Raw genomic sequence first — 23,988 nt, 5'->3', positions numbered from 1 at the left:
TTGTTAAATAACATGTAGGTACATAGCCTACTGTACATGAAATAATGTTTTGTATAGTGCTTTGTGTCTCACTGCATCATACTGCGATCATGTGATTACGGATCTCTTTGAATCTGTGTAAGCAGCTGACTCTTCTTCCTTTGCAGAAATGACAAGGTGTCAATCGGTGGTAGCTACAATCAAGAATCAAGAAATCAAAAATCAGCAGTGACAGTGAGCAGCTTGTGTCCTGTTCAGCACATCATCAATAAGTTCATCACTGTCATTGTCAGTTATCATAATAATCAATAAAGACTCAGTAGTGAAACCTCTAAGTGGATTGACTTTGATCTGAACTGCATCAGTCTTAAATTGACCGCCGCTCGTGAACCACGGTAGACCCCGGAAGAAGAATGGTCCACGCGTGACTCGTTAACATTTGGGTTGCCAGGTTTAGGGATACCCGGGATATGAATGTTATTCGAGGGATGTTAAAGATTTGATATGATTGATAAAATATTTTGCTGATTGAGTTGTTCAACGCCTCGATTGCCAAACTGTATCCTGTTAATGCAACTTTATAGATCTGTTAAGTTACACTACAGATACCAGACATGAATTATATTAGAGGACTCATCAGCAACATTGTGCTGTATTAGACAACCTCTTTAAGATTGATGTGGGCATATCTCTAAACCAGAAAGATACAATAATCACTTGATGGGTGAACTTGTCAACACCATAGTATTTTTAGAATAACATATAACCTGAGATAAATAATGGATTATATGTACAGAATCGTATTTGCTTGTCATCAGTCACAATCACATAGTGATTGTGATTTAATGTGCAGCCTACTTGCTGTGTTTTAATAGTTTAGGCCTAATACTTATTATTTCTTACTTTAATCAGTCTGGTTTTTCCACCATTTTAGTTCACTGTTAGTAACTCTTGTACTTATTGCGCTCCTGTTGTTACTCTATTGGACATTTTGTTTTGCTTTTGCTCCTTGAAAACATTTCTGTCTTGTATATTTGAATATTTTTCCAAATATTTAATACTCAGTTGTTTTAAAACTGGGCCGAGTGAGTGACCCCGACCTGGGGAACCTACTGAATTGTTGAAATTGTGGTTACTGTGCTTAGTGTTAGTGTAATTTGAAGCATTGTGTGGCACAAGGATTTCCTTCAAGATAAATAAAGTTCTGTTGAATTGAATTTATTACATTTTTATTTATATTTGGTTGTGTAGAAGTAAATCCCACAGCCACTTGCATATTTTACCAGCATTTTACTGGTGGCTGGTGCTACTTTCCAACACTGACTCTAATCCTGGGTTTAATGTAAATAATTAACCTGAATGTATCATGTGTACATTAAAAGAAAAATATTATCTTTTATGTGCTGCTCATTTACACAACTTTATCATAAGGTAGATCTTTAAATGATTTTAATATCTTTAAGGTCAACGGTAAAGAAGTGTAATGAAATCTGGATTTAGGAGCCTGATTCTTTTTTGGTTGAGGGATATTGATGGTGACAGATGTGTGTGACTGAGCACCTGCACACGGGGTTCGGGTTTGAGAGAGGGGGATAGGAGGCGATAAATCTGGCAACTACAGTCTGCCATCTTTGATTGTGCGACAGGCCGCGGCGCGAGCGGGGCCTCACACAACTAGAAAAACGGTCTGACACGAGATAACGGGTGGGGATAGACACGGAACCACGGGACGACCACGCACCGGTTCCCACTGTAGTGGCCGAACAGACAAGGACCGACTGGCGGCTTGAAACGGCGCAGAAGACATAAAACAGAAGCCGTGCATGTGGAGAGCGGTTTGTTGGCAGCCAGCGAGCAAGGTAGCTAACCATCGTTAGCCGAACTGGGTTAGCAGGCTAGCCAGCTTTTGTAATCCGCCGGCCAGACACATATTCGTCCACCACAAACCAGGCCGAAATCGGATTTCAAGTCGGGCCGCACAACAGCCGAAAGGACAGAGAAGGCACCGGCGGTGGCAGGTGGGTCTCCGAGTCATGCAAGGTGACAAATTGAAGTTGAGCCCTGTAGCTGGTGTGTTGCTGCTCACACAGCGCTAGCTTGGTTAGCACGCTTCGGCCACTGAGGAGCTCAAAGTGGATGTGATGGCGACTAGTGAGAAACGAAACTATGCTAAACGATGCAAGCTGTCGGCCTGCTCTCTCAACAGCTCCGTGGTTCATTAAAATATATGTTGTTGGCTAGATTGTAATGTTCATATTTTGTGTTCAACTTTCCCCCAAATTAAGTGTTATTGTAGCCCGGTGTGGTTGAGTTCCGGGCGGTGAGGGCCTCTACTCCCTGCCGGTATGAGCCACCCAGCCCACCAGTAGTTTGATTCATGGAGAAGGATGGCCTGCACACTACTCAGTGGCAGTGATTTACAGAAATAAGGCTGCTTTATAAATGTGGCTTTCATTACATCCGTGTTTTGTCGTCTCTGAATGCGTCTAAATGAGCTGGAGATGTATTGTGATTTCATCTTGATTCCTATAAAGCCTTGTGTACAGATCAACACAGCACTTTCCTCCTCAGTCATGATATCTGGCAGATCCAACAGATGTGGTCTGAAAGGAGAACATTTTTATTGTGTGAGTCTGTACATTTGAGAGCTTGGCAGGGTCGGGGTGTGAATTGCCTCCAAATGATTCATAACCTCTATTTGCAGATGTGGAAATCACCTAGGGGATTACTAACACACATCATGGTATTGTCTTATATATATATATGCATCCATGACTAGACACAGGTCTGCATCTGGCTAGTTATAGCAAGGCCATTCACATATTGATTAGGGTAGTGCTTATTGATTGCCCTCACAATGATACGGCCTGATCAGAGATCTATTGTTGAAGATGGATCTTCTGGAAGGCTCAAGCATTGATTTAAGCACAAAGAGATTCTCAGTAATTGTGTCTGCACTGTGATTCTCTTTGTAATTGTAATAAGGATGGATATCAAACTTTAAATGTTATGGGCTGCATTGGTCAGTCACCTCAATTGTTCCCGTGCGTGTATTTCAAACTGACATTTTTAGTATCAAATGTTTAACCACTCCAATGAGCGAGAACGTAGCTTTCCTTCAGCTTCCTGTGCGTTTAATTAAATTACCAACAACTCCCAGGGGAGACCATCTCAGTGGTATTGATGGCTTGGCGTTGGAGAACCACAATAAACTTAAGTGGCCTCCAGTGCTTAGGTTTTTCTGTGCTTTGTGTTCAAAGAAGGCCCTCGCGTTGACCCTGATCAAAGTAACGATTACTCTGTTGATGCTGAACATGTGCTAATGAGTCAAAGGAATAGATACAACAATATATTTTCTATTTGCTGCCCAGGACCTGTAGTCCAGTGTCTTGATTTTATTTTCACTGCCCACACAGCATACTGATGTAAAGTTTCAGCTTTTGTCGTATTGTTGTGGCCAGTTGATCAGATGATTAGCATATTATACTTACTGTTATCATTGTAGAGATTTTAAACCAGAGCTCTTCACTGGAGACATTACAATACAAGCCTTTTCTTTCAGTACCCATCATGTAGGTCATCTACATGTCTTCCCATTCTGTGACTGGGTGAGTCCCATGACCCACTGTAAACAGAAGCTAGGGGTGCATGAGCACAGGTAAGTCAACCTGCGGGTTGAAGCTAGGTGTAGATCCTGCAATGCAAAAGAGTATTAATGTGCAGTCTGGGCACTACGTTTTTGAGTTCAAGCATCAGTCATTCCACCAATAATCTGAACAGTAATCATCTACAAATTGTAAAGCAGCACATTTGATTTCATACTTCTAGTATCAGATCTAAGACAGGAAATACTTTACTGTCCATATGGTTTATGGATGGAAAATGCCAGCCATATTAGAACAGCCAAAATCTTTGAGGAGCATTCCTTACATGTTCACACTCACACTCAAATAAACTGGTTCTTGCCAAGCAGAAACACCCAAATGTTGGTGTTTTGTGAGCTTTGCAAAAGGTTGGAAAAAGACTTGCTTTGATACATGGACTGTGCAGAAGTAGTTGCAGGGGTGCAGGGTCATGCTGGAGGTGGGGCTGAGCTGATTGCACCTGGGGCGCAGGGATGCTATTGTATGCTTTGTGATGAATCTTGGATCTTTTTTGCAATCTGAAAATACTTCAGAGTGGGATTCAGAGGTCCCTCCTATTTGCCCTTAGTGAACATATGTTGATAGTTTAAGAGATGGAGTCAGGCATTGTACATGGATTTGACCCCCTCTGTGTGGAGGGCTCATCCCAAGGTGACTTTACGCTTCAGGGTTCTCTTGTGGTTTCATGGGCACTGAGCAGGTAACATAATTGATGGTTCTTTGCACAGAGGAAACAGGACTGTTATTTGGCCTCTTATCAGCATTTCCTCTTCCTGTCTGGTCCCTTATTTCAAACACATCCTTACACATATCATATCCTTCTATTCCGTCCTATTTTGCACACATTTGACGCAGTTCCTCCCGCCACCAACCTCTGTCCCATACTCCTTAAAGGGATAGTGCACCCAAAAATGAAAATTCAGCCATTATCTACTCACCCATATGCCGACGGAGGCCCTGGTGAAGTTTTAGAGTCCTCACATCCCTTGCGGAGATCGGCGGGGGGAGCAGCTAGCACACCTAATGGCAGATGGTGCCCCAGACTAACGTCCAAGAACACATAATTGAAACCACAAAGTATCTCCATACTGCTCATCCGTAGTGATCCAAGTGTGCTGCAGCTGCGGCATAAAAAGTTGTTTCAAAAAACGTCATATGAACTCTGTTTTTAGCCTCACTGTAGCCTGTAGCTCTGACTGCTTCTCTGTGCTCCGCGTTCGCGTGTGCGCGCTCAGGGTGATCGGTGATGCACGGTCTCTGAAGAGCAGCACTCGACTCCGGTATTCTGCGGCTGGCTGAGGGTTAGGCTCATGAGCTGTGGCGGCTGCTTCGTCCAGTAGCCTGAGTTCCGTCCGTATACTCAGGCTCAAACAAATACGGCTCAACAAAGAAATGCTGTTCCTCCTCAATTTCAAAGTCTTCAGACATGTTGGGCTGTCCTTTGCTAAAAGACCGTAGTGCAAATTATCTTTTAGTTACTGTGGTTACTGTTGTGTCCCTGCGGTGCACATGTCACGTGATGTAAACACGGGTGAGCAAAGCTCATGCTTTCGCTGGTCTCGCACAGGCGCGCACACGTGAGCGCGGAGCACAGAGGAGCAGTCAGAGCTAAGCGCTACAGTGAGGCTAAAAACAGTTCAAATGACATTTTTCGAAACAACTTTTTATGTCGGGGCTGCAGCACACTTGGATCACTACGGATGAGCAGTATGGAGATACTTTGTGGATTCAGTTTTGTGTTCTTGGACGTTAGTCTGAGGCACCGTCTGCCATTAGGTGTGCTAGCCACTCCCCCCACCGATCTCCGCAAGGGATCTGAGGACTCTAAAACTTCACCAGTGCCTCCACCGGCATATGGGTGAGTAGATAATGCCTGAATTTTCATTTTTGGGTGCACTATCCCTTGAAGCTTACCTTTCACAAGAAGAGAATCAGAGGGTCTTTCTCTGTGAATTATCTCATTTTGTGTGTGTGTGTGTGTGTGTGTGTGTGTGTGTGTCTGTCTGTCTGTCTGTCTGTCTGTCTGTATGAGGTAAAGATTACTTAAGAGTCCCAGACAAACACCCTCAATCGTCAAGTAACTACAACAACTGTGTAGTTGAGTACTTAAAAATGATGAAGTGCTCCTGCTACAGTAAAACGTTTTGCCTCCACACCTCCTGTCAAGCATCACTGCATCACGTGACAAAGTTGCACTAGAGACATTGATTTTAATGATGATGAATGCGACGGTGTCACTGTCTGCTGATCTGTGAGCAGTCTGCTCCGCCAAATTTAGAAGTCACACTCAGCCTGGTTTTCAACTACAGATTAATCCAAATATTTTTTTTATGTCTTTTATTGTTCTGCTGCACACAGTGCACGCAAACAAGTATGTGTTGATGTGTGACAGCGCTCAGGTCGACTCGGACTGGTGTCGGTACTTTGTTGCAACTCGTGGTGTGTTGACTTAAAAGACCGAGACCGGTGAAAACACTAATTGCGTGTTGTCACCTCTTAAAATTTGATGATCTCTTGGAGTCTGGGCCCAGCTTCAGTGTGTGGTGTTGTTTCTGGAAGAAGCATTTTGAGACAGCTGCAGAGTGTCTGCAGATACTCAGGGCTAAAGCCTCAATTGGTGTAATGCATCAAAGTGTCACCATTCCTGGGCTTTCAGTGATCAACAACCACTAAAGAACTAGAAAAATATCGGATAAGATTCTAATAGTGTCTGTGTAGTCTGCACTGTCCCATTGCATCATTAATGGACACTTTGGACACCTGCTGCAGAGGCACAGAAAGAATTTGACTATAGCAAAGACGATACTGATGCACTTACAATATCTAATTTTTTAGTGCCTTATTTTCCATTTACCACCAAAAGCAAAACTTTTAAAGGCATAGATATATAGTCATTTAGTTTTTTAAAGTTTTAGGATTAAAATCAGGCAATACTCAGTTTTAAAAATGTTTTTCCTCATGTCAGAAGACTCTAAAAATCCTGCAAAACATGATCTCAATTATTGGTTGAACTTTCAAAATGTGTTTTTGTAAAGCAACTAAGGAGCTGTATTGGCTAGCATCATTACTTCTGTTTAAAGGAAAAAAAGAAATTGCAAGCTGGGTTTTATTGTTACAATTTAGGCTCTCATTGCATTTGACAGTATTTTATGAAATAAAAAAAGACAAGTTTTTGTCAAACGAAAGGACTTCTCCTTTAAGTGGATGTTTCTTTGCAAGGTGCTCCAAGGCCAAGTTGCAGATAGCGCCTGAGCTCATCGTAGCTGTCAGCTCCCCCCAACACACACACACACACACACACACACACTCACAGTCACTGTTCCACCACTGCTCTGTTAATAATAAATGACCTCTGTGTGACTTAGGAAAGACACTGCAGCCCAAAACATGCTGTCTCTCTGTCCATGGTACTGCTCACTCTAATTCGCTTTCTGCCTTGTTTCTTGCTGCCTCTTCAGGTCACCCTCAGTGCCACCACCGCTTAATGTGTTTTGCTGCTTTCTTATCCTTATCTGTTTCATACAGTGAACAAAATAAGAATCATAGATTTGTCAGTGGTGGACTTACCTGATTTGCCCAGGACCACGGTCCAAACCCAGTCTAGACCCATTAGACTTCTCTCACCTGTGCAGACCACAGATCAGATTTTGCACAGTTGAAATTTAGGAGTGCTTTCATCCGCCAGAGTGGTATCAATACAAATACTGGCTTTATTATTTAATCAGGTATTGGCCCGACATTGACAATCCACAGTTAGGAACTTTTTTTTTTTCAATGTCATTATTAAATTTAGCAAGTTTCCTCTTGTCAGGTACATTCATGAAGTCATGGCAGGTCAGTGACTCAGATTTTTGTGCCAGGGCACTCAGTGTCCTCAAGTTAACTTCAGTAAAAATGACTGTAATGAGTTCCACACAGTAATGTATTCAGTTCCAAAATATGGGGAAAAGAGAGCATTAGTTTCAGCAGATACCCTGAGGATAGTATACTGGGAGAGATAAAATCAGATCAAAGGGTGGCCTGGTAGATTTTAAGGCGTCAATCATGAACTGCAGAATCCCGGTTCACATTTAACAGACAAACCAAACACTGACTCTAGATAGAGCCATTTGTGTTTTTTGGGTTTACACATCCGCCACTGTAGTTAGCAGCCCCTCCACGATGAGCTGGAAAGTGTCGTGGGGAGACAGATTTTTAACGGAGGAGACCTCTGCAGATAATTCACCCCCATTTATTAAAAAAAATTTAATTAAATTTTAAAAAAAACTCCCGAATGTCTGGATCTTAAGTGCTGAACAGCATCAGAGAAATATTGATTTTTAACATGAAACTGCTCTACCTCGTTTTACCGGTTTAAATCACCTGCTCCCTTTGTTTTTGAGAGTAAGAGACACCTGCAGATAATTTGGCTCCCAGTACAAACCTCCTGAAGAATGAGTACTGATGGAATCCTAACTGGAAGTTTTTGCTTGATGGGCCTGGTAGTTTTTAAGATGTCAGCCATGAACTGCAGCATTCCAGTTCGCGTTCAGCGTGGGACCTTTGTGGGACCATTCCCTGTCTCTTTCTCACCTGATTCTGTCATCTCTCTGCTAAAAAACAGGTCCTGTTCACTCTCTATTTGATGAGAGACATGATTTGTTTTACTTTTTGTGCCATGTAATTAGTGTGAGATAATCTCTATTTCTTTGCAACAGAATCCTTCTGAGGTGACTTCTTTCATTCTTCCACCCTCTGAAGGTTTAATGCTTCAGCTTCTGCGCTACCATCATTCTCAGCTCTTAGCTTGTACCCTGACCAAACTCCATGTTGCAGCATGCCAACACGAGACATTGCACTAAGCATAGTCTCTCCTCTATTTATTTTTTTCTTCTCAAAGCAGATGCAGAGCAGCATCATTGCTCTGTAAACCAGCGTCAGCCTCAGGTGTTGGCGAACATCAAAGAAGGTTCAGATATCTTTATGGTCTAGTGTCCAAAGCTGATAACCTCCTCACCTTCTGCGATCTTGTTTTTCTCTCACCCTCGGTCTGTAGGAGGCTGGTTCTGGGGGCGCGGCCAAAGGACCAGACTCAATGAGTTTCCAGCGAAATGTCCGAGAAGTCAGGGCAGAGCACCAAGGCAAAGGATGGCAAAACAAAATATGCAACCCTTAGCCTCTTCAACACCTACAAGGGCAAATCTCTGGAAACCCAGAAAACTGCAGGTAAGCCCCCACAACTATTCCTGCTGGTGTTTTGTCTTTAAGCTCAGTTGATCGAGGCAATATAATATCTTGAAAGATAATTCTTCCTGACTCTCTTAAAAACCCCTAATTTCGCTGCTCCTCTGTGTGTGAAATGTTTCTTCATCCCAGTGGCTGCCAGACATGGGCTCCAAAGTTTGGGCAAAGTTGCTGCCAGCCGGCGCATGCCCCCTCCGGCCAACCTGCCCAGCCTAAAGGCAGAGAACAAGGGAAACGACCCCAACGTCAACATTGTCCCCAAAGACGGTAGTGGCTGGGCATCTCGAACTGAGGGAGGGGAGGACAGGTACGTTTAATAACTCGTGAGCATGTGTCTGCATCATCCCTTTTGTTATAGTTGGAGGAGTTTGTCATCTAAGTTTTAAATCATGAGCGTTGTTTCTAACTGTCCTGTTTTATGTGCCACAGGCAACAGGACACGCCCCCACCCCAGAACAAACCAGCAGTGCTCCAGCCACAAGAGCCTTCTATTGGGGGCAGCCGCTCCTGGGCCAACAGCAAGCCTACACAGCTAGACGGTAAATTTGCTCTTCACTTGCTCCTTAAACAATACACCTACTCATAAAGCACAGATTACCTGTGGTCCTTCTTGGCATTTATGTAGGAGGTTGTGAACACTATCCAGCATGTTTCCTTCTTTTGTCCAAACAAACAAAGGCACAATGCTCAATTGGTTTACTTCCCTTAAACATTACAGTGTGCATGGACCATCTGATCTCTGCTGATATGATGTGAGGTTGGAAGTGGTGCTCAACACCAGCTGAGGATTAGACGTTTCAGTGTTTCTCTGTAGGTCACTGTATTACATTAAATCTTGGGACTTCTGTGCATTCATTATTGTACAGGAGCTCCTCGTGTGAGCAGCCATTTTCACCAGGAGTTTCCCAGCCTGCAGGCGGCTGGTGAGGTGGAAAAAGGGGAAGGTCAAGAAGAGGAGCCTTATGGACCAGGCCCCAGCCTCAGACCTCAAAGTATGGCACATAAACATCGTCCACTGATTGCTCTCTGTTTGCCTGGTGTTAAAGAACTACAGCCACTCTAAGTCAAGTCAAATAACAAATATCTGTACTTTTTCTGTCGTGATAGATGTTGGCAGTTGGCGTGAAGGTGGAGGCAGGAATTTGAACACTGCACCCAGCCCCCCTGAGATGGACAGCAGGGGTCCGGAGGAGGTTGGTACGGGACTTGGTACCGCTACACCACCAGGGGAAGCTGAAGAGCCAGGGCGAAACGTAACCACTGACGTCCAGAGGGAGAAGAGGGATGGCAGGGAGAGGTTGCCTCCCTCTGCTCCCCCTCCTCAGCCCAAACTTAATGGGGGGCAGCAGCCTCCTGCTGGGGTGCCAACTCACTTTGACCCTGCTTTCAGGAGCATGATGCCACCCTACGTAAGTCACTGTTTGATATTCCAGACAGACCCCGTTAGGACTTCAGAGTTAACAGTATCTAGTTGTAGTGTTTTTCTCTTCTTGTCTGTATGATGATCGCCGTCTTTGTATTTTTAGATGTTCCACGCCTATCCTCAAATGACTTTTGGCCCAGGACAAGGAAACTTCAGATACCCCGTACCACAAGATGGAGCAAAGTGAGTTCACACCTTAATGGCTAAGCCAGAGATACTTGTGTTTAAGCAAAATAAAAGATGAATTTTTTAAATTTGTATTTAATTGTATCAGTGCACAGAAGAACTATAGTCTGCAATCGATTATTAACAAAACAATTGCTAACTAAAAAGTCCAGTGTGTAGGATTTATGGGGATATATTGGCAGAAATGGGACATAATATAATAGGTGTGTTTACAGGTGTGTGATCACCTGAAAATAAGTCATGTTTTCATTACCTTAGCTTTAGCTGTTTATTTCTACATGGGAAGCAGGTCCTCATCCACGGAGATCACTTCGCCATGTTTCTACAGTAGCCCAGAGCAGACAAACCAAACGCTGGCTCTAGATGCGGCCATTTGTGGTTTTGCGTTTTCACGTCAGCCACTGAGTAAACAGCTCCTCCATGATGAGCCGAAAAAGGCCAGAAAACCCCTCACCAATTTTTAACATTTGGGTTAAACACTGGGTTAAATCACTAGTTTGTTTGTTACGGAGAAGAGGAGACCTCTGCAGATAATTCAGCTAGTGGCTAGTGGCTCATCTGCAATGAGAGATTAGAGAAATACTGATTTTTTTAACATGAAACTGCTTTATTTAGTGTTTTTACTGGTTTTAATCACGGTTTTTGAGAGGAAGAGACCTCTGCTGCAAATTTGGCTCCCGGTATAAACCAACTGGAGAATGAACACTGAAGGAACTCTAACTGGGAGGTCATGCTTAGCCGAAGGGGAGAAGTTTCAGCTGGTTGCAATCCTCACTGCTAGAAGCCACTAAATCCTCCACACTGCTCCTTTAAAGACACAAGATTTTATACTTGCTGCATATGTATACCAGCTGGTATTTATGACAAGAAATGAACCCAAACTACAAATGTAAGATGTCATAAGCTCACACAGAAGCAAATCACTCATATCAGCATAAAATTAATCTTAAACATTTCAGGTCCTATGCAACAAATACTGCCCTCATACCTTAGCTCCTTTATATAGAGCTGAGTAGAAGCAGTTGTTAACACACTAGACCAGGTGCGATAATGGCCTCTCTTTCCTTTTTTCCCTGTTGGGTTGCCAGGGGTCCTCGTTCAACACGACCCCAGCAGCCTCCCCCTCAGTCCTGGCTCCAGGACCCAGACAGACCCTCTATCATCAGTGCAACGGAACTTAAAGAGCTGGACAACTTAGACACGGATGCTGATGAGGGCTGGGCAGGTTAGTAGTTAAACCTATGAAATGTAGTCAAACATATGTAATTTCACACAATAGGCTAGTCTAAGGTGTCAGTCGTGAACTGCACATAATTTTCGCATCTTTCAATCCTGTCCTTTCTTCACTGCAGGAGCTCAGATGGAGGTGGACTACACTGAGAAACTGAACTTCAGTGATGATGAGGAGAACCAAGCTGCTAAAGACAAAAGAGAAAACTGGTGAGTCTTTTATTATTGGAGTTGAAGTGCGTGACTTAAGAGAGCTAGTGAACTGGAGAGAGTGTCCGTTGGATGTCTTTTGTTCTTACTTGACTACATTGACATTACTTTCAGGGAGTGGATGGGTAAAGTGGAGCGTATAAGATCTCGGCCACAAGAAGGCCAGGAGGGCTGGAAGGAGGGTGCTGAGGACCGTGGGGGCAGTAAAACCTCATGGGCCGATGGCGATCCCAGAGCGCCATCACCTGGCAGTATGGGACAGTACAATAAGTCAGCTCCTCCACAGGACTTCCAGGTAAAGCTGGATGTGCATTACACAAGCCTCCCATCATGTGTACACCTTTTATTTGATCAAAAAGGTATATCTGTACTAATTTCTTTGCTCTCCAGGGTGGCACTCGTTCTGTTGGTGGCGGAGCTCCACGAGTAGCCAAACCTCAGGCTGCTGCAGCACCTGGTGCCGACGAGGACCCTGAGGCCTGGCGACAGAAGCGCAAGAAAGCACCAGAAGTTTCTGAAGCTGTAGAACGAGCGAGACGGCGGAGAGAAGAAGAGGAGCGGCGGATGGAAGAACAGCGGCTTGCTGCTTGTGCTGAAAAACTTAAACGTCTCAATGAAAAACACCGACAGGCAACTGAGGGCAAATCACCTATTCCTCAGACCACCAGTGATGAAGCAGGATCTGCGCAAGAGGAAGAGGCCTCATCAGCTCCTGCTCCTGTATCCAGTCCTGCACCTTCAATCCCAGTTTCACAATCACAGGCCCCAATCATGCAAGCTCCTCTACCTGAGAGGGTGGAGCGAGACAGGGAGAGGATGGAGCGAGAACGAGAGAGAGTAGAACCAAGTGTAGAGGAGGAGGTTCTCTTGCCTCGTCAGCCCAGCCCACCCGTCCAGAGACCCGTGGCCGTAGCTCCAGAGCCTCAGAGTGAGGGAGAGAGCTCCTTGGCTGAGGTCGGCCCCCTGATGGAGGAGAACCAGACAGACAGGACACCAGTGCCTATCCGAGACTATTTCAACATAGAGGACAACAGAGGTGAGCTAGCTCCAAGCCTTGTTTTAAACTTGCACATACAGTATATGATAAATGTACGACTGACTGCCATTCTTTCAGTTATAGATATCAGTATTGTTGGTTTTGTTTTCCTGCAGTGGATGAGCCCCACCTGTCTCTGCCTCACATGGACACCCCCAGTGGTGAGGAGGTCCCTGTGGCACCACCACAGCTGGAAGGAGAGGCAGCAGCTGCTATGCGTCCCTCTCTCACCTCAGGCTATTCCAAACAGTTTCAAAAGTCTTTGCCACCTCGTTTCCTCAGACAGCAGGTATGAATGTCCACATCAGACTTCTTTAGATAAAACAGTTTTAGATTTTGTTTGGTAAACTAAAATATGTGGGAGTGTCAGGGACTAGTGACGTGTTTCCAAATCCATGTGAACAAAAATGGGACTTTTGGTTGACTAGAGCTTTTCACAGTGGACATGTTGACTGTTCGCGTTAGTGTGTGTCTGTGCCATATGCACACGCCTGGGCAAAGGTGCTGTCACATTCGTTTTGGTTGAAGCAAATAGTGATCATAAATAGCCATTTAAAAAGCATTGATTTGTTGAAACTAGCAGATATGACTATGAGCCATCAGAACTACAAAGACAGCCACTTACAAAGTAGTGTGTTATATGCCATTAAAAACATCAGCTTTCTAATCTTACATTTTCTTTGTTACTGTCCTGTGGTGGTCTTGTAGGAGCAGATGAAGCAGCAACAATGGCAACAGCAGCAACACCAGAGTGGGGGCTCCGTGTCCCCGTCAGGTGGTGGCGGTGTTTCAGCCCCCCAACAGCAGCAGCAGCAGCAGCAGCAGCAGCAGCAGCAGCAACAGCAGCAACACCGCTCCATGTATCAACCCATGGGCCCCCACCACCAGCACCTGGCCTCCATGGGGTTTGACCCTCGCTGGCTCATGATGCAATCCTACATGGACCCCCGCATGATGTCAGGACGTCCTCCCATGGACATGCCAACTAACATTCACCCTGGTAGGGAGTTATGTGGAATTGAAATGGAGAATGTTTGATTACAGGTTCTGTCATTACTGACACTGACAAGCTGACAGATGTGCCACACAAACTGTTTATTAAAGTCACTCTGTTTTGTCCCCTCTAGGGAGGATGCCTCCGAAGCAAATAGTGCGCAGAGAGCCTGGTGACAACTCCAGCTCCAGCTCTGACTCCTTTGACCATTTGACTCGACCCATTCGTGACCATGGCCTGCCGTCAGACTCCCGGATGGTATGGGGATCAGACCCATACCCACAATCAGAGCCGTTACCGTCTGTAACTCCTCCAAAAGGACGGGAGGATGGCAAAGAGCCAAGGTAAAAATAAATAAGTAATGATGTAAGAAAACTACAATATTTTCTGCACAAGACTAAAACAGAGTTGTTTTTCTACAGAATGGACTCTGGTTTGGATCTGGACAGGGGTCTCCCAGCTATGTATCCCCAGGACCACAGTGCATTGGACTCTCATAAAAGTAACTTCTTCCAGGACCCTACAGAGTCCCTGTCAGCATTTACCCAAGGCCCAGAGGATGCGTCGGGGCCTCTAGACAGGGTCCCTGTAGGCTCAGCGTTTGATCCTGAGGAGCCAGGCCTACCCAGTGGTGAAGAAGTAGAAGCTCTTGGTCAAGCTATGCTTCAGAGGAGTGTCTCCCAGGGCTCCAGTCACTCCCTCAAGCTGGATGAGCCCAGGTTTGACGGGCTACCCCTGGGAACAAAATCGCTAGAGCTACAGGATACAGGAGAACGAGCTGATGATAAGCCCCAAAATGAACTCTACCCCCAGGCTGCGGTGACTAGCAACAGGGCTACACCTCCTGCTGATGGATTACACAAACAAGAGAAGCTGCCCCTGCCAGCACCTAGCAAGCAGAAAGCTGAGCTGCGCTGGGGTGGGAGATCAGGGGCCGGACGCAGAGAAGGACCAGGGGGAGAGAGACCTGTCCGCAGGTCTGGGCCAATAAAGAAGCCTGTCCTAAGGGACATGAAAGAAGAGAGAGAGCAAAGAGAAGAGAGAGAGAAGCGTCACGAGAGAGGGGAAAGGGGAGACCGGTCCAAAAAGGATCAGTTATCAAAAGCTCCCTCTGCAGCTGCTGCTGTGTCTGAGGGCTCCAGACCTCAGGGTGAGGGGAAGAGAGAAGCTGCCGAGGCTGAGGAAACACAGACTGGCCATCAGAGAGTCAGAGACTCCCAGCCTTCATCTGGAGCTCCCACGTCTTCCTCTCAGGAGGAGAAAACAGACAAGCCGCCCAGCAATGACAAACATCCAGAACCCAAACTACCCTCCAGGAAAGAGTCGAATCTTCCTCCACGTTCCTACCGACGAGAGGAAAGGGAGAGGGAACGTGAGAGGGAGAAGGAAATAGATAAGGACAGAGAAAGAGAGTGGCCTGTTGACTCAAATTTCAAAGGACGTGGTCGAGGGGAATATTATTCCAGAGGAAGGAGCTACCGGGGTACTTACAGTGGCCGAGGCAGGGGAAGTCGCGGTCGAAGCCGGGCAGAGTACAATTACCGAGAGCCCCGTTCACGCTCTGATTTACCTTCTGCTGGAGGTGCTGCTGCCTTTCGCAACAGGGAGGAAAGCGAAACACGCAGCGAGAGCTCAGACTTTGAGGTTATACCAAAACGTAGACGGCGTCGTGGTTCAGACACAGATTCTGAAAGTGAAGGTGGGAGAGAGTCTGCCAGTGATACTGGACCCTCTGACCGTGAGCCTAGCACTAAACCTAGCCGTCCATTGAGACGAGAGCTCCCTGGGGAAGGCCGGCCTGGGCCCCACAAGCCAGGCTTTGGACCTCCTCACATGGGTGAAAGGGTTGGACCAAGAGGGGACGATGAAAGCAGACCCAAGCCAGGATTCCTTCCTAAAGGGGAGCCTTCTCGGCGAGGAAGAGGAGGACTATACAGTAGACGAGGTGGAGCAAGGGAACGCGGTGGCCCTCGCTCAGGCCCTCTCAGACGGCCAGGAACTAGAGAGTCCTCTTCTCAGTGGCCCTCTAAACCCATGGAGACATTCAGGCCTGAGGACGCTGAGTCCACACCAAGATATGACAATCCTGCCGCTGACAGACGACCCCCTAAGTCTGATGGCAAGAAATTTGGGGAGGGTGCTCCTCAAAGTAGTAGAGAAAGGCCTCGTCGATCCAGACCAGCACGGCCTCCAAGGCAAGATAAACCACCCCGCTTTAGGCGCTTGAAAGAGCGCGAGGCTGCAGTGTTAGCGAGTGGTGAAACGGCCCCAAGTCCCCCTGTCCCTCTCCTCCCAGTGCCTGCTACTGCTTCTGTCCCTAGCTCTGCCCCTGCCCCAATCTCCCTCTCACCAACTCTTTCTAGAGCTCCAGGAACCCCTGTAACTGTGCCTGCAGAAGTGGCTTCCACTATGCCTGCACCTGACTTGTCCTCCCCTGTAGAAGCACCCTTGCCTGAGACCAGCAGCCCCACCATCACTGCAGTCGGTACCAAATCACCTGACTTGTCCAACCAGAACTCTTCAGATCAAGCCAATGAGGAATGGGAGACTGCCTCCGAGAGCAGCGACTTCAACGAAAGGAGAGAGCGAGAGGAAAGGAAAGGAGCCCTGGAGGCTGCTAATGAAGCAGCCACTGCCTCTGCCCCGGCACCTGCACCCCCCCAGGGCTCTTTGACCCCCAGTAAAAGCCCTCCTGAGGGAGGGGTGACTCCAAAACGTGAAGGGGCTCCTGCAGCCAAGAGAAGTTTCTCAAGTCAGAGGCCTACAGAGAGACAGAATCGTAGAGGCAACAGTGGAGCCAAACCAGGCCGGAGCTACACAGGGGGCAAGGGAGAGAGGAGGGGAGGGGCCAAAGCTGGCCGCAAAGGGTGAGTTTGAACAATCAGGCTTTTGTCTGTTGTTAGGCACTTACTTTGGCTGCCTACATTAACACTTAGCACAATGAAGTTGACTCAATGAACAGCGTGCGGTAGAGTAATACTGCAGGTTTATTCCCACACAATAAACCTTTTGTGTAGTATTCCTCCTAATTAATAGCTGCAGTGCAACTTAGTGTCCTGTCATTTACTATAAACATGTTTTGATTAAAAATAGGGCTGGGCAATATATCTGTCTTGAGACAAGTGTAGACATCATCTCAGATTCTGGATATTTTAAGTGTTGTCTTTTTCTGGTTTTAAAGCTGCGTAACAGTAAAGTTTCTGAACTTAACAGACTGTTTCAGCTCTTCTATTATTTCCCTTTACCTATTTAGTCATTTTATCCACATTACTGATGATTGTTAATTAAAAATCTCATGTAAATATTTTTGTGAAAGCACCCTGTCGCAATATCAATATTGAGGCATTTGGGCAAAAAATGTTTTGATATTTAGTTTTCTCTATCGCCCAATCCTAGTTATAAATTGCTAAATATGGCATCAGTGTGGTGGTATTTTTAGACTCTAACTGTACCATAGCAGCAGCATTTCTGATGGAGAGCAGAGTGAAAACGTTTTCTCCCCTCATCTAAGTGCATCAACACTCTTGTCATCTTCTTAAGTCAGAGGACGGTAATAAAATAAACGACAGTCATTGTTTTTTTTGCATTTAATTTGCATGTTATCATTCTAAGTATCTTAAGGACTCCTTCACTACTCCACTGTTGTTCTCACTAACAGTATAATGTGCAACATAGTCTCCTTTGTTGGGCCTCAGTTTGTCTGTAACATACGTCTCTGCTCTGAACAGCCCTGCAGCTCAGCAGAATGCAGACGGGACAGGACAGACAGCTGGAGGAGCATCACAGAGGCCTACAAAAGACCAGTCTGGCCGTCGCAAAGATGAGGCCAAACAGGCCGCCAAGAAGCCCAAAGAGAATGCTCTCTCTCAGTTTGATCTCAACAATTATGCCAGTAAGTCTACCCTGATGCATGACTCTTACTGATGAGCCTGAAACCTGTGCCTGACTCCAGCTGTTCTCCACCTGGAAACTCAATGTTCATGTCGTGATCCTCTTTTGTCCCGTCACTGTAGGTGTTGTGATCATTGATGACCATCCAGAGGTCACCACCACAGAGGACCCGCAATCCAGCGCCAATGATGACGGCTTCACTGAGGTGGTCTCCCGCAAGCAACAAAAACGCCTGCAAGATGAAGAGAAACGGAAAAAGGAAGAGCAGACTACTCAGGTAAGAGGAGGGCTTGCACCACATAGTTAGAATACTCAAATTACAACAGCAATAAAAACCTTGAGTGATAATTAGCTATACCTTTTTTAATGTGACATTACCTCTTGACAAAGAATACTCAACTTATACTGCTCTGACAGAACTGGAGTAAAAAAGGCTCTGGTGAGAAGGGCAGAGGAGGTGGAGGAAAGCTGCCACCAAGATTTGCTAAAAAGCAGTCATCGCAACAACAGCAGCAACAGCAGCAGCAGCAACAACAACAGCAGCAACAGCAACAACAACAGCAGCAACAGGCCTCACAGTCTCAGCCTCCTGTAGCCTCTACACCCCAGGCCCAACAGCAGCCCTCCATTTCTGCTCCCCAGCACCCTCACCATGCTCCCTCCCAGCCTGCTGCATCCCCTCAGACTCTGGAAGGCACAGTGGCTCCAATGCCCTCCATCCCCTCTGCCACTGTGGACTTTACCCCAAAGAGCCTACCCCCCGTCCCCACACAGACACACAGCACTCTGGGTACAGAACTGTGGGAGAACAAGGTAGCGGGCTCCACTGTCCTTCCTGAAGTCAAGAAGCGTGAGTAGATAAGTCAACTCTTGTTCAAAATGTTGAATTTGTCTGAATTTATCAGCAAGCTTTTGTCTAAAATATGTAATGTGCATATTCCAGTTGGTCCAATCAGCCCTCCCCAGCCACCCTCTGTGAGTGCCTGGAACAAACCTCTTACCTCCTTTACTGGCACTGTCTCCTCTGAGGTATGTTCCATATGTTCGTCTCATCTTTTGTTGAGTGTACAATCCTTTTTGCTGAGTTCTAAACCATGAAAAACATTGTGTTGTTTCAGGGTGTGAAGCCTGGATCAGAGGGCAGTGTGGAATTGGCAATAGACAGTATTCAGTTTGGAGCGCCATCGTCTGCAGGCAGCACTGACAGTGACGGAGTTCCAGCGTTGCTAGAAACTGGCTCTGAAAACAAACTACCTGCCCCCAAAGAACAGAGACAGAAACAACCTCGAGCTGGCCCAATCAAAACACAGAAGGTAACTCAGCTGTGGAGGAAACTCTGAGGGTGAATTCACAGGGAAATGGATAGAGGCTGCTGATAGCACCATGAAGTGGGCATGACTTGCAAACATGCCCATAAAATTTTGCATCTTTTTTTTGCATCTAATTACAGTTATGTATGTTGCAAAGTATGAAACACAGCAGGCAGAACAATGGAAAGAAAGAAGAAAACTAACATTTTCAAACTGCAAACTACACATCCTGACCGCTCAGGCACAGAGGCATTACTCAAAGCGTGAGGCAAGGAACTTAAACTTGACAGATACATATTGAATTTGGGATTTAATATCCCAGTCTGTTAGTGCACTCAGTTACCATCAACTATCTGAAGATATTCATAATTTCACTACAGCTGCTTGTGGCTTTAAGTAGTGCTGTCCCCAACTCGGAAGGCATGAAAGCACTGAGAATCCATTTGTTTGGCAACGCAGTTAGGAGTGCATTGCGCCCGTTGTGGGTGCTTCAAAAATTACACGGTTCTTTCTTATTGGTGCAGATTTAGTGGCCACAAAATCCGTGCATTTGTTTTGTGAATTCGCCCATTGATGTTTTAAGCTGTTGAACAAGAACATGGGTTCCTATTCATTATTGAAGTCATGTAAATGTTTAATTTCTCCTCTCCCCAGCTTCCTGAAATGGAACCAGTGGAAACCAAGGAGTACAAGCCGGGTCCCATCGGTAAAGAGCGCTCTTTAAAGAACCGCAAGGCCAAAGACGCACGTGGAGGAGAAGGCGAGGGGATGGAGGCAGGAGTCCCTGGAGGAGGCGTCAGTAGAGCCACAGACTCCAGTCCTCCCACCAGTGACACCACAGTACCAGAGCTGGGAGGAGACATTGAGGGCATGATCACAGTCCCCTCAGCAGAGTACAACAGTAACTCTAAGGTATGTCAGTGTCACATGACCACACGGCTAGGTTTCTTTTTTTTTGTTGTAGTTTTAAGATAGTGGGATTGAGCTAAGCTGTCGTTGTATCTCTCATTTACAGTAACTCGAGATCAAATGTAAGAGTAAATCTGTTAAATTATGACTTCATCAACTCTGTTTTTATTCTTCTTAATTTTTGTGAGTTTATATTAATTGTTGATGAGCACAATAAAAAGGTAGTGTTACTGCAGTATAACATGTTTCTGTGGGTTCTGACTTTCTGTCTTTGCTTCTCAGGAGTCTGTCACTGACTACACCACACCCTCCTCCTCAATGGCTGACAGTGTTCCCACAGTGGTGAACAAAATAGAAGAGAGTTTGGTGGCAAATGTGAGTACACATCCTTATTTGGTACAGCCGTCCTTTTTAATTTGAAGAGATGACCCACCTGTGCCACACAGTCGTGCTCTAATACTTAACACTTGGTACTATTTAAAGACTGATTTTGGGTGTTTTTGATGTGTTTCAGGTGGCACTACCCCACTCATTGCCCCTTCCTCGACGAGAGACCCTGCAGCAGAGCTCCAGCCTCAGCACTGTCTCTCCTGCTACTGTTGACCTAACACTAAAGGTACTAACGTAACACTGCTGAGAATGAGCTGATATTTTAAGAAAATATTCAGTGAAGCATTACCATAACACTTGTTTTTTTCTGTCACCTTCTCAGATGGAATCGGCTCGTAAGGCATGGGAGAACTCACCAAGTCTAGAGAAGAACTCTCCAGTCACCTCCTCGTCCTCCCCCATCACCTCCTGTGCATCCTCATACTCCACGTTCTCCTCGGCCTCCATGCCACAGATCCCTGTGGCTTCTGTTACCCCCAGCACCTCACTGTCAGGTAACATAATTCCCAGTTAACTTATCTACTGTATATCTCCAACACTACTATGCGTTGACACACAGTACTCTGGCATTCTGCACCAATGTTAATTTCCTAAATGAAAACTATGACGAGAAATGTTTGTCAGCTACCTTTACTTCGGTAACGAAGACAGAAAATAGATAATTGATAATAAAAACTATGACAAAATGTATGTTTGTTTTCGTTGGCAACAGTAAGACATCAGTGGTGGGCTATGGGACATTCAGAATAAATTGAGAGGAAAACGGTAATAAATTATTTTTCTCTGGCAGAACTGAAAGTCCAGTTTTAATCGCTGACTGTGGGAGGACACGAGTTTAAAGCTCCAGACTAATGTTGCAGATTTAGAAATAATTCACGCTGAAATAAAGTTACTTTGCTGCTTCTTAACAGCGACATCGATAAGTCAGAGCTTACAGTGAACCAGGGTACAAATCCAAGTTCTCTTGTTGTTTCAAATTAGTTATTCATAGTCTCAACGTTTGAGATTTTCAGCTTGTCAAATGATGATCAGTAAGTGTGTGCTCATAAATCATCCTTTACACCTGTCAAAAACTGCTTGAGAAATTGTAAATGTGTAGAAATGATTTGTAGTTGTAAATAAAAATGTCTGAACGAAATTTCAACATTTGATACAAGCATCTTGTATTCACCACGTGTTTCTCTCCACCCTGCAGGTTCTGGTACCTATACCACATCATCCCTCAGCACCAAGACCACCACGGCCTCTGACCCCCCTAACATCTGTAAGGTGAAGCCCCAGCAGCTGCAGGGTGGGAGTCTGTCCTCCTCCAGCAGTAGCAGTAGTAGCAGCAGCTTCTCTCAGTTGGGCTGTGTGCCTCCCCTCCTGCCCCAGCAGCAGCAGACCCCACAGGTGTACGTCTCTCAGTCTGCAGCAGGTGAGAGATGCATGGCCACACCTCTTTGTTTTTTATACCTCTATTTCAGTTTTATGTTTGAAGAACTGTTCACTACATTAGCAGTTACTAACACTTAAACCCTTGTATGTTGAGGTTCTGCAGCTCAGATCCCAGCCTTCTACATGGACACTAGCCACCTCTTCAGTACCCCCCACCCTCGCTTGGCGCCTCCCTCCCTGGCGCAGCAGCAAGGTTTCCAGCCCGGCCTCTCGCAGGTAGAGTTATCTGTTGGTTTTTAACGTGCCGCAGAAATGCTTTTTAACATCAGAGGTAAAACTACCTGTCTGTGTTCCTCCACCTTATAGCCGACAGCGGTGCAGCAGATTCCCATTCCTATCTACGCTCCACTGCAAGGTCAGCCGCAACACCAACACCAACACCAACACCAACATCAACATCAACACCAACACCAACACCAACACACACACCAGGCTCAGCTTGGACTCAGCACTGGTCCTCCAGTTTCCCAGCCACAGGATCTGTTCAGCTCCTCACTGCAGCCTTACAGGTAACACACAACACTGCACACGTATTCAGTTCTCTGCTACAAAACACAGCTGAAATATACAGTACTACTGAGGCGCCAGTTTCCCTATTTTGAGGTACAGTTATCTGATCCTGTGACCTGATCTGTCCTCAGGTCTCAGCAGGCGTTCATGCAGAGCAGCCTGTCACAGCCCTCCATGATGCTGTCAGGACCATCCTTGCACAGCTATCCTGGCGTGCAGGCACCTGAGCTGGGCAAGCCTCAGTCTAATCTGGCCTATCAGCAGGCTTCCTCCACCCAGCACATTCCCATTCTGTTTGAGCCGCAGCTAAACCAGCCTTCTGGCATGGGAGGCTCCCAGCTCATTGATACACACCTGCTGCAGGTAACCAGTTTGCTTCACTCTACCTTACAGACTTGCATTTTGCCGCACAGACATCTGGAATAAATTTATTTTGCATACATTTCCATCTGATATATCTGTGGCTTTGGCTCAGGCTCGACAGGGGATGAGTCAGCATTCAAACATGTACTCGGGGCAAGTGCAACAACATGGCCAGAGTAGCTACTACAGCAACACTCAGTCGCCCAGCTCTGCAATGCAACAGGTAACCTACATGCAAACATAATAATAGACAGTGTTAATAAACCTTCATCTTTCTTATCACACTACCTAATTTGTTTAACTTCCAGGAGTGTGAAACTCATAGCAGTGTTTCTCTTATTAGTATGTAACATTTGTGTGTCTTTGTCTGTCTCAAGGTGACAGTCCCTCTGCCAAGTTCCCAGCTGTCCCTTCCGAACTTTGGCTCGGGTGGAGGCCAGCCTCTCCTGGCGCTGCCTCCGACCCCTCCCCAGGCCCAGCCCCCCAACATCAACCGTCAGCCTCCAGTCTCCCAGCCATACCGAGGCATCATGGGCCCCAGCCACAGCATGATGCAGCCTCCCACCAGCAAGGTACTGTACTGTGTGCATTTGTGACTCTCAGACACACAGGCTGAATTTTATTTCTAAAATTTGAGCTGTGAAAGTTTTTTTTATTGTTTGATTTGTTTTTTTTATGGGGTGTGTTTGTGTGTTGACTCTTTGCAGATGGACATGGATCTGAAGCTCTTTGGTAGTGGGATGGATGTAAAGCCTGGAACCCCTCCTGTCGGCGCCAGGAGCACTACACCCACCTCCAGCCATTACAGGTACCACCCATAAATTCACATTCTATCTGGTACACAGTCGAACCTAAAAAGCCACACCAAGTATAACTTTTTTTTGGGTAAATATTAGGGATGCACCGAATATTCGGTAACTGATTATATTCGGCCGAATATTGCAAAAAAACACACATTCGGTATTCGGTGGAATAAGTACAAGGCTGAATAATAGCGGCGTGTTTTGATAACGCAATCAAACAGCGTGAGGTGATGGACTGAGTTAAATGTCAGCAGTGTGGCGATATTTTACTCCATCCGTCACCGCACTCGCATTTGCAACTAAAAATAGTTTTGTGCGGGCAAAATAAATCATTCAGTACACTGTGTGAGTACAGATTTCAACCAGCAGCAGAAACGAAAGGCGAATCCCACCGGTTGTGGGTTGAACGGGGGTCACAGACACAGACAGGAATGTATTCCTGTCAAATAC

The 23,988-nt window shown here is 45.9% G+C and overlaps 1 protein-coding gene across 3 annotated transcripts in view; it reads left to right on the top strand.

Annotated features, from left to right (window-relative positions):
• Positions 1–1,601: 1,601 nt before the first annotated feature.
• The window catches only part of prrc2c (proline-rich coiled-coil 2C), a 26,797-nt gene continuing 4,410 nt past the window's right edge, over positions 1,602–23,988 (top strand). The window contains exons 1-31 of one of the 3 annotated variants that reach the window (XM_050054059.1): positions 1,602–1,997; positions 8,659–8,828; positions 8,979–9,153; positions 9,276–9,385; positions 9,713–9,838; positions 9,954–10,255; positions 10,373–10,452; positions 11,544–11,680; positions 11,808–11,895; positions 12,010–12,190; positions 12,286–12,931; positions 13,048–13,220; positions 13,640–13,931; positions 14,059–14,269; positions 14,348–16,792; positions 17,654–17,817; positions 17,939–18,093; positions 18,234–18,666; positions 18,760–18,845; positions 18,935–19,129; positions 19,781–20,038; positions 20,318–20,410; positions 20,550–20,651; positions 20,748–20,919; positions 21,621–21,842; positions 21,957–22,078; positions 22,169–22,371; positions 22,504–22,735; positions 22,848–22,958; positions 23,113–23,307; positions 23,443–23,543. In XM_050054059.1, the coding sequence (XP_049910016.1) occupies positions 8,714–8,828; positions 8,979–9,153; positions 9,276–9,385; positions 9,713–9,838; positions 9,954–10,255; positions 10,373–10,452; positions 11,544–11,680; positions 11,808–11,895; positions 12,010–12,190; positions 12,286–12,931; positions 13,048–13,220; positions 13,640–13,931; positions 14,059–14,269; positions 14,348–16,792; positions 17,654–17,817; positions 17,939–18,093; positions 18,234–18,666; positions 18,760–18,845; positions 18,935–19,129; positions 19,781–20,038; positions 20,318–20,410; positions 20,550–20,651; positions 20,748–20,919; positions 21,621–21,842; positions 21,957–22,078; positions 22,169–22,371; positions 22,504–22,735; positions 22,848–22,958; positions 23,113–23,307; positions 23,443–23,543 (7,925 nt within the window). In that variant the 5' untranslated portion in view covers positions 1,602–1,997; positions 8,659–8,713. Of the gene's footprint in view, positions 1,998–8,658; positions 8,829–8,978; positions 9,154–9,275; positions 9,386–9,712; positions 9,839–9,953; positions 10,256–10,372; positions 10,454–11,535; positions 11,681–11,807; positions 11,896–12,009; positions 12,191–12,285; positions 12,932–13,047; positions 13,221–13,639; positions 13,932–14,058; positions 14,270–14,347; positions 16,793–17,653; positions 17,818–17,938; positions 18,094–18,233; positions 18,667–18,759; positions 18,846–18,934; positions 19,130–19,780; positions 20,039–20,317; positions 20,411–20,549; positions 20,652–20,747; positions 20,920–21,620; positions 21,843–21,956; positions 22,079–22,168; positions 22,372–22,503; positions 22,736–22,847; positions 22,959–23,112; positions 23,308–23,442; positions 23,544–23,988 lie in introns of all 3 variants that reach the window. The other 2 variants (XM_050054060.1, XM_050054057.1) reach the window with 2 other exon arrangements.

The sequence above is a fragment of the Epinephelus moara genome, chromosome 10 (genome assembly GCF_006386435.1).
Source record: "Epinephelus moara isolate mb chromosome 10, YSFRI_EMoa_1.0, whole genome shotgun sequence".
Classification (NCBI taxonomy): domain Eukaryota; kingdom Metazoa; phylum Chordata; class Actinopteri; order Perciformes; family Serranidae; genus Epinephelus; species Epinephelus moara.
This window is presented reverse-complemented; position numbering and strand designations above follow the sequence as displayed.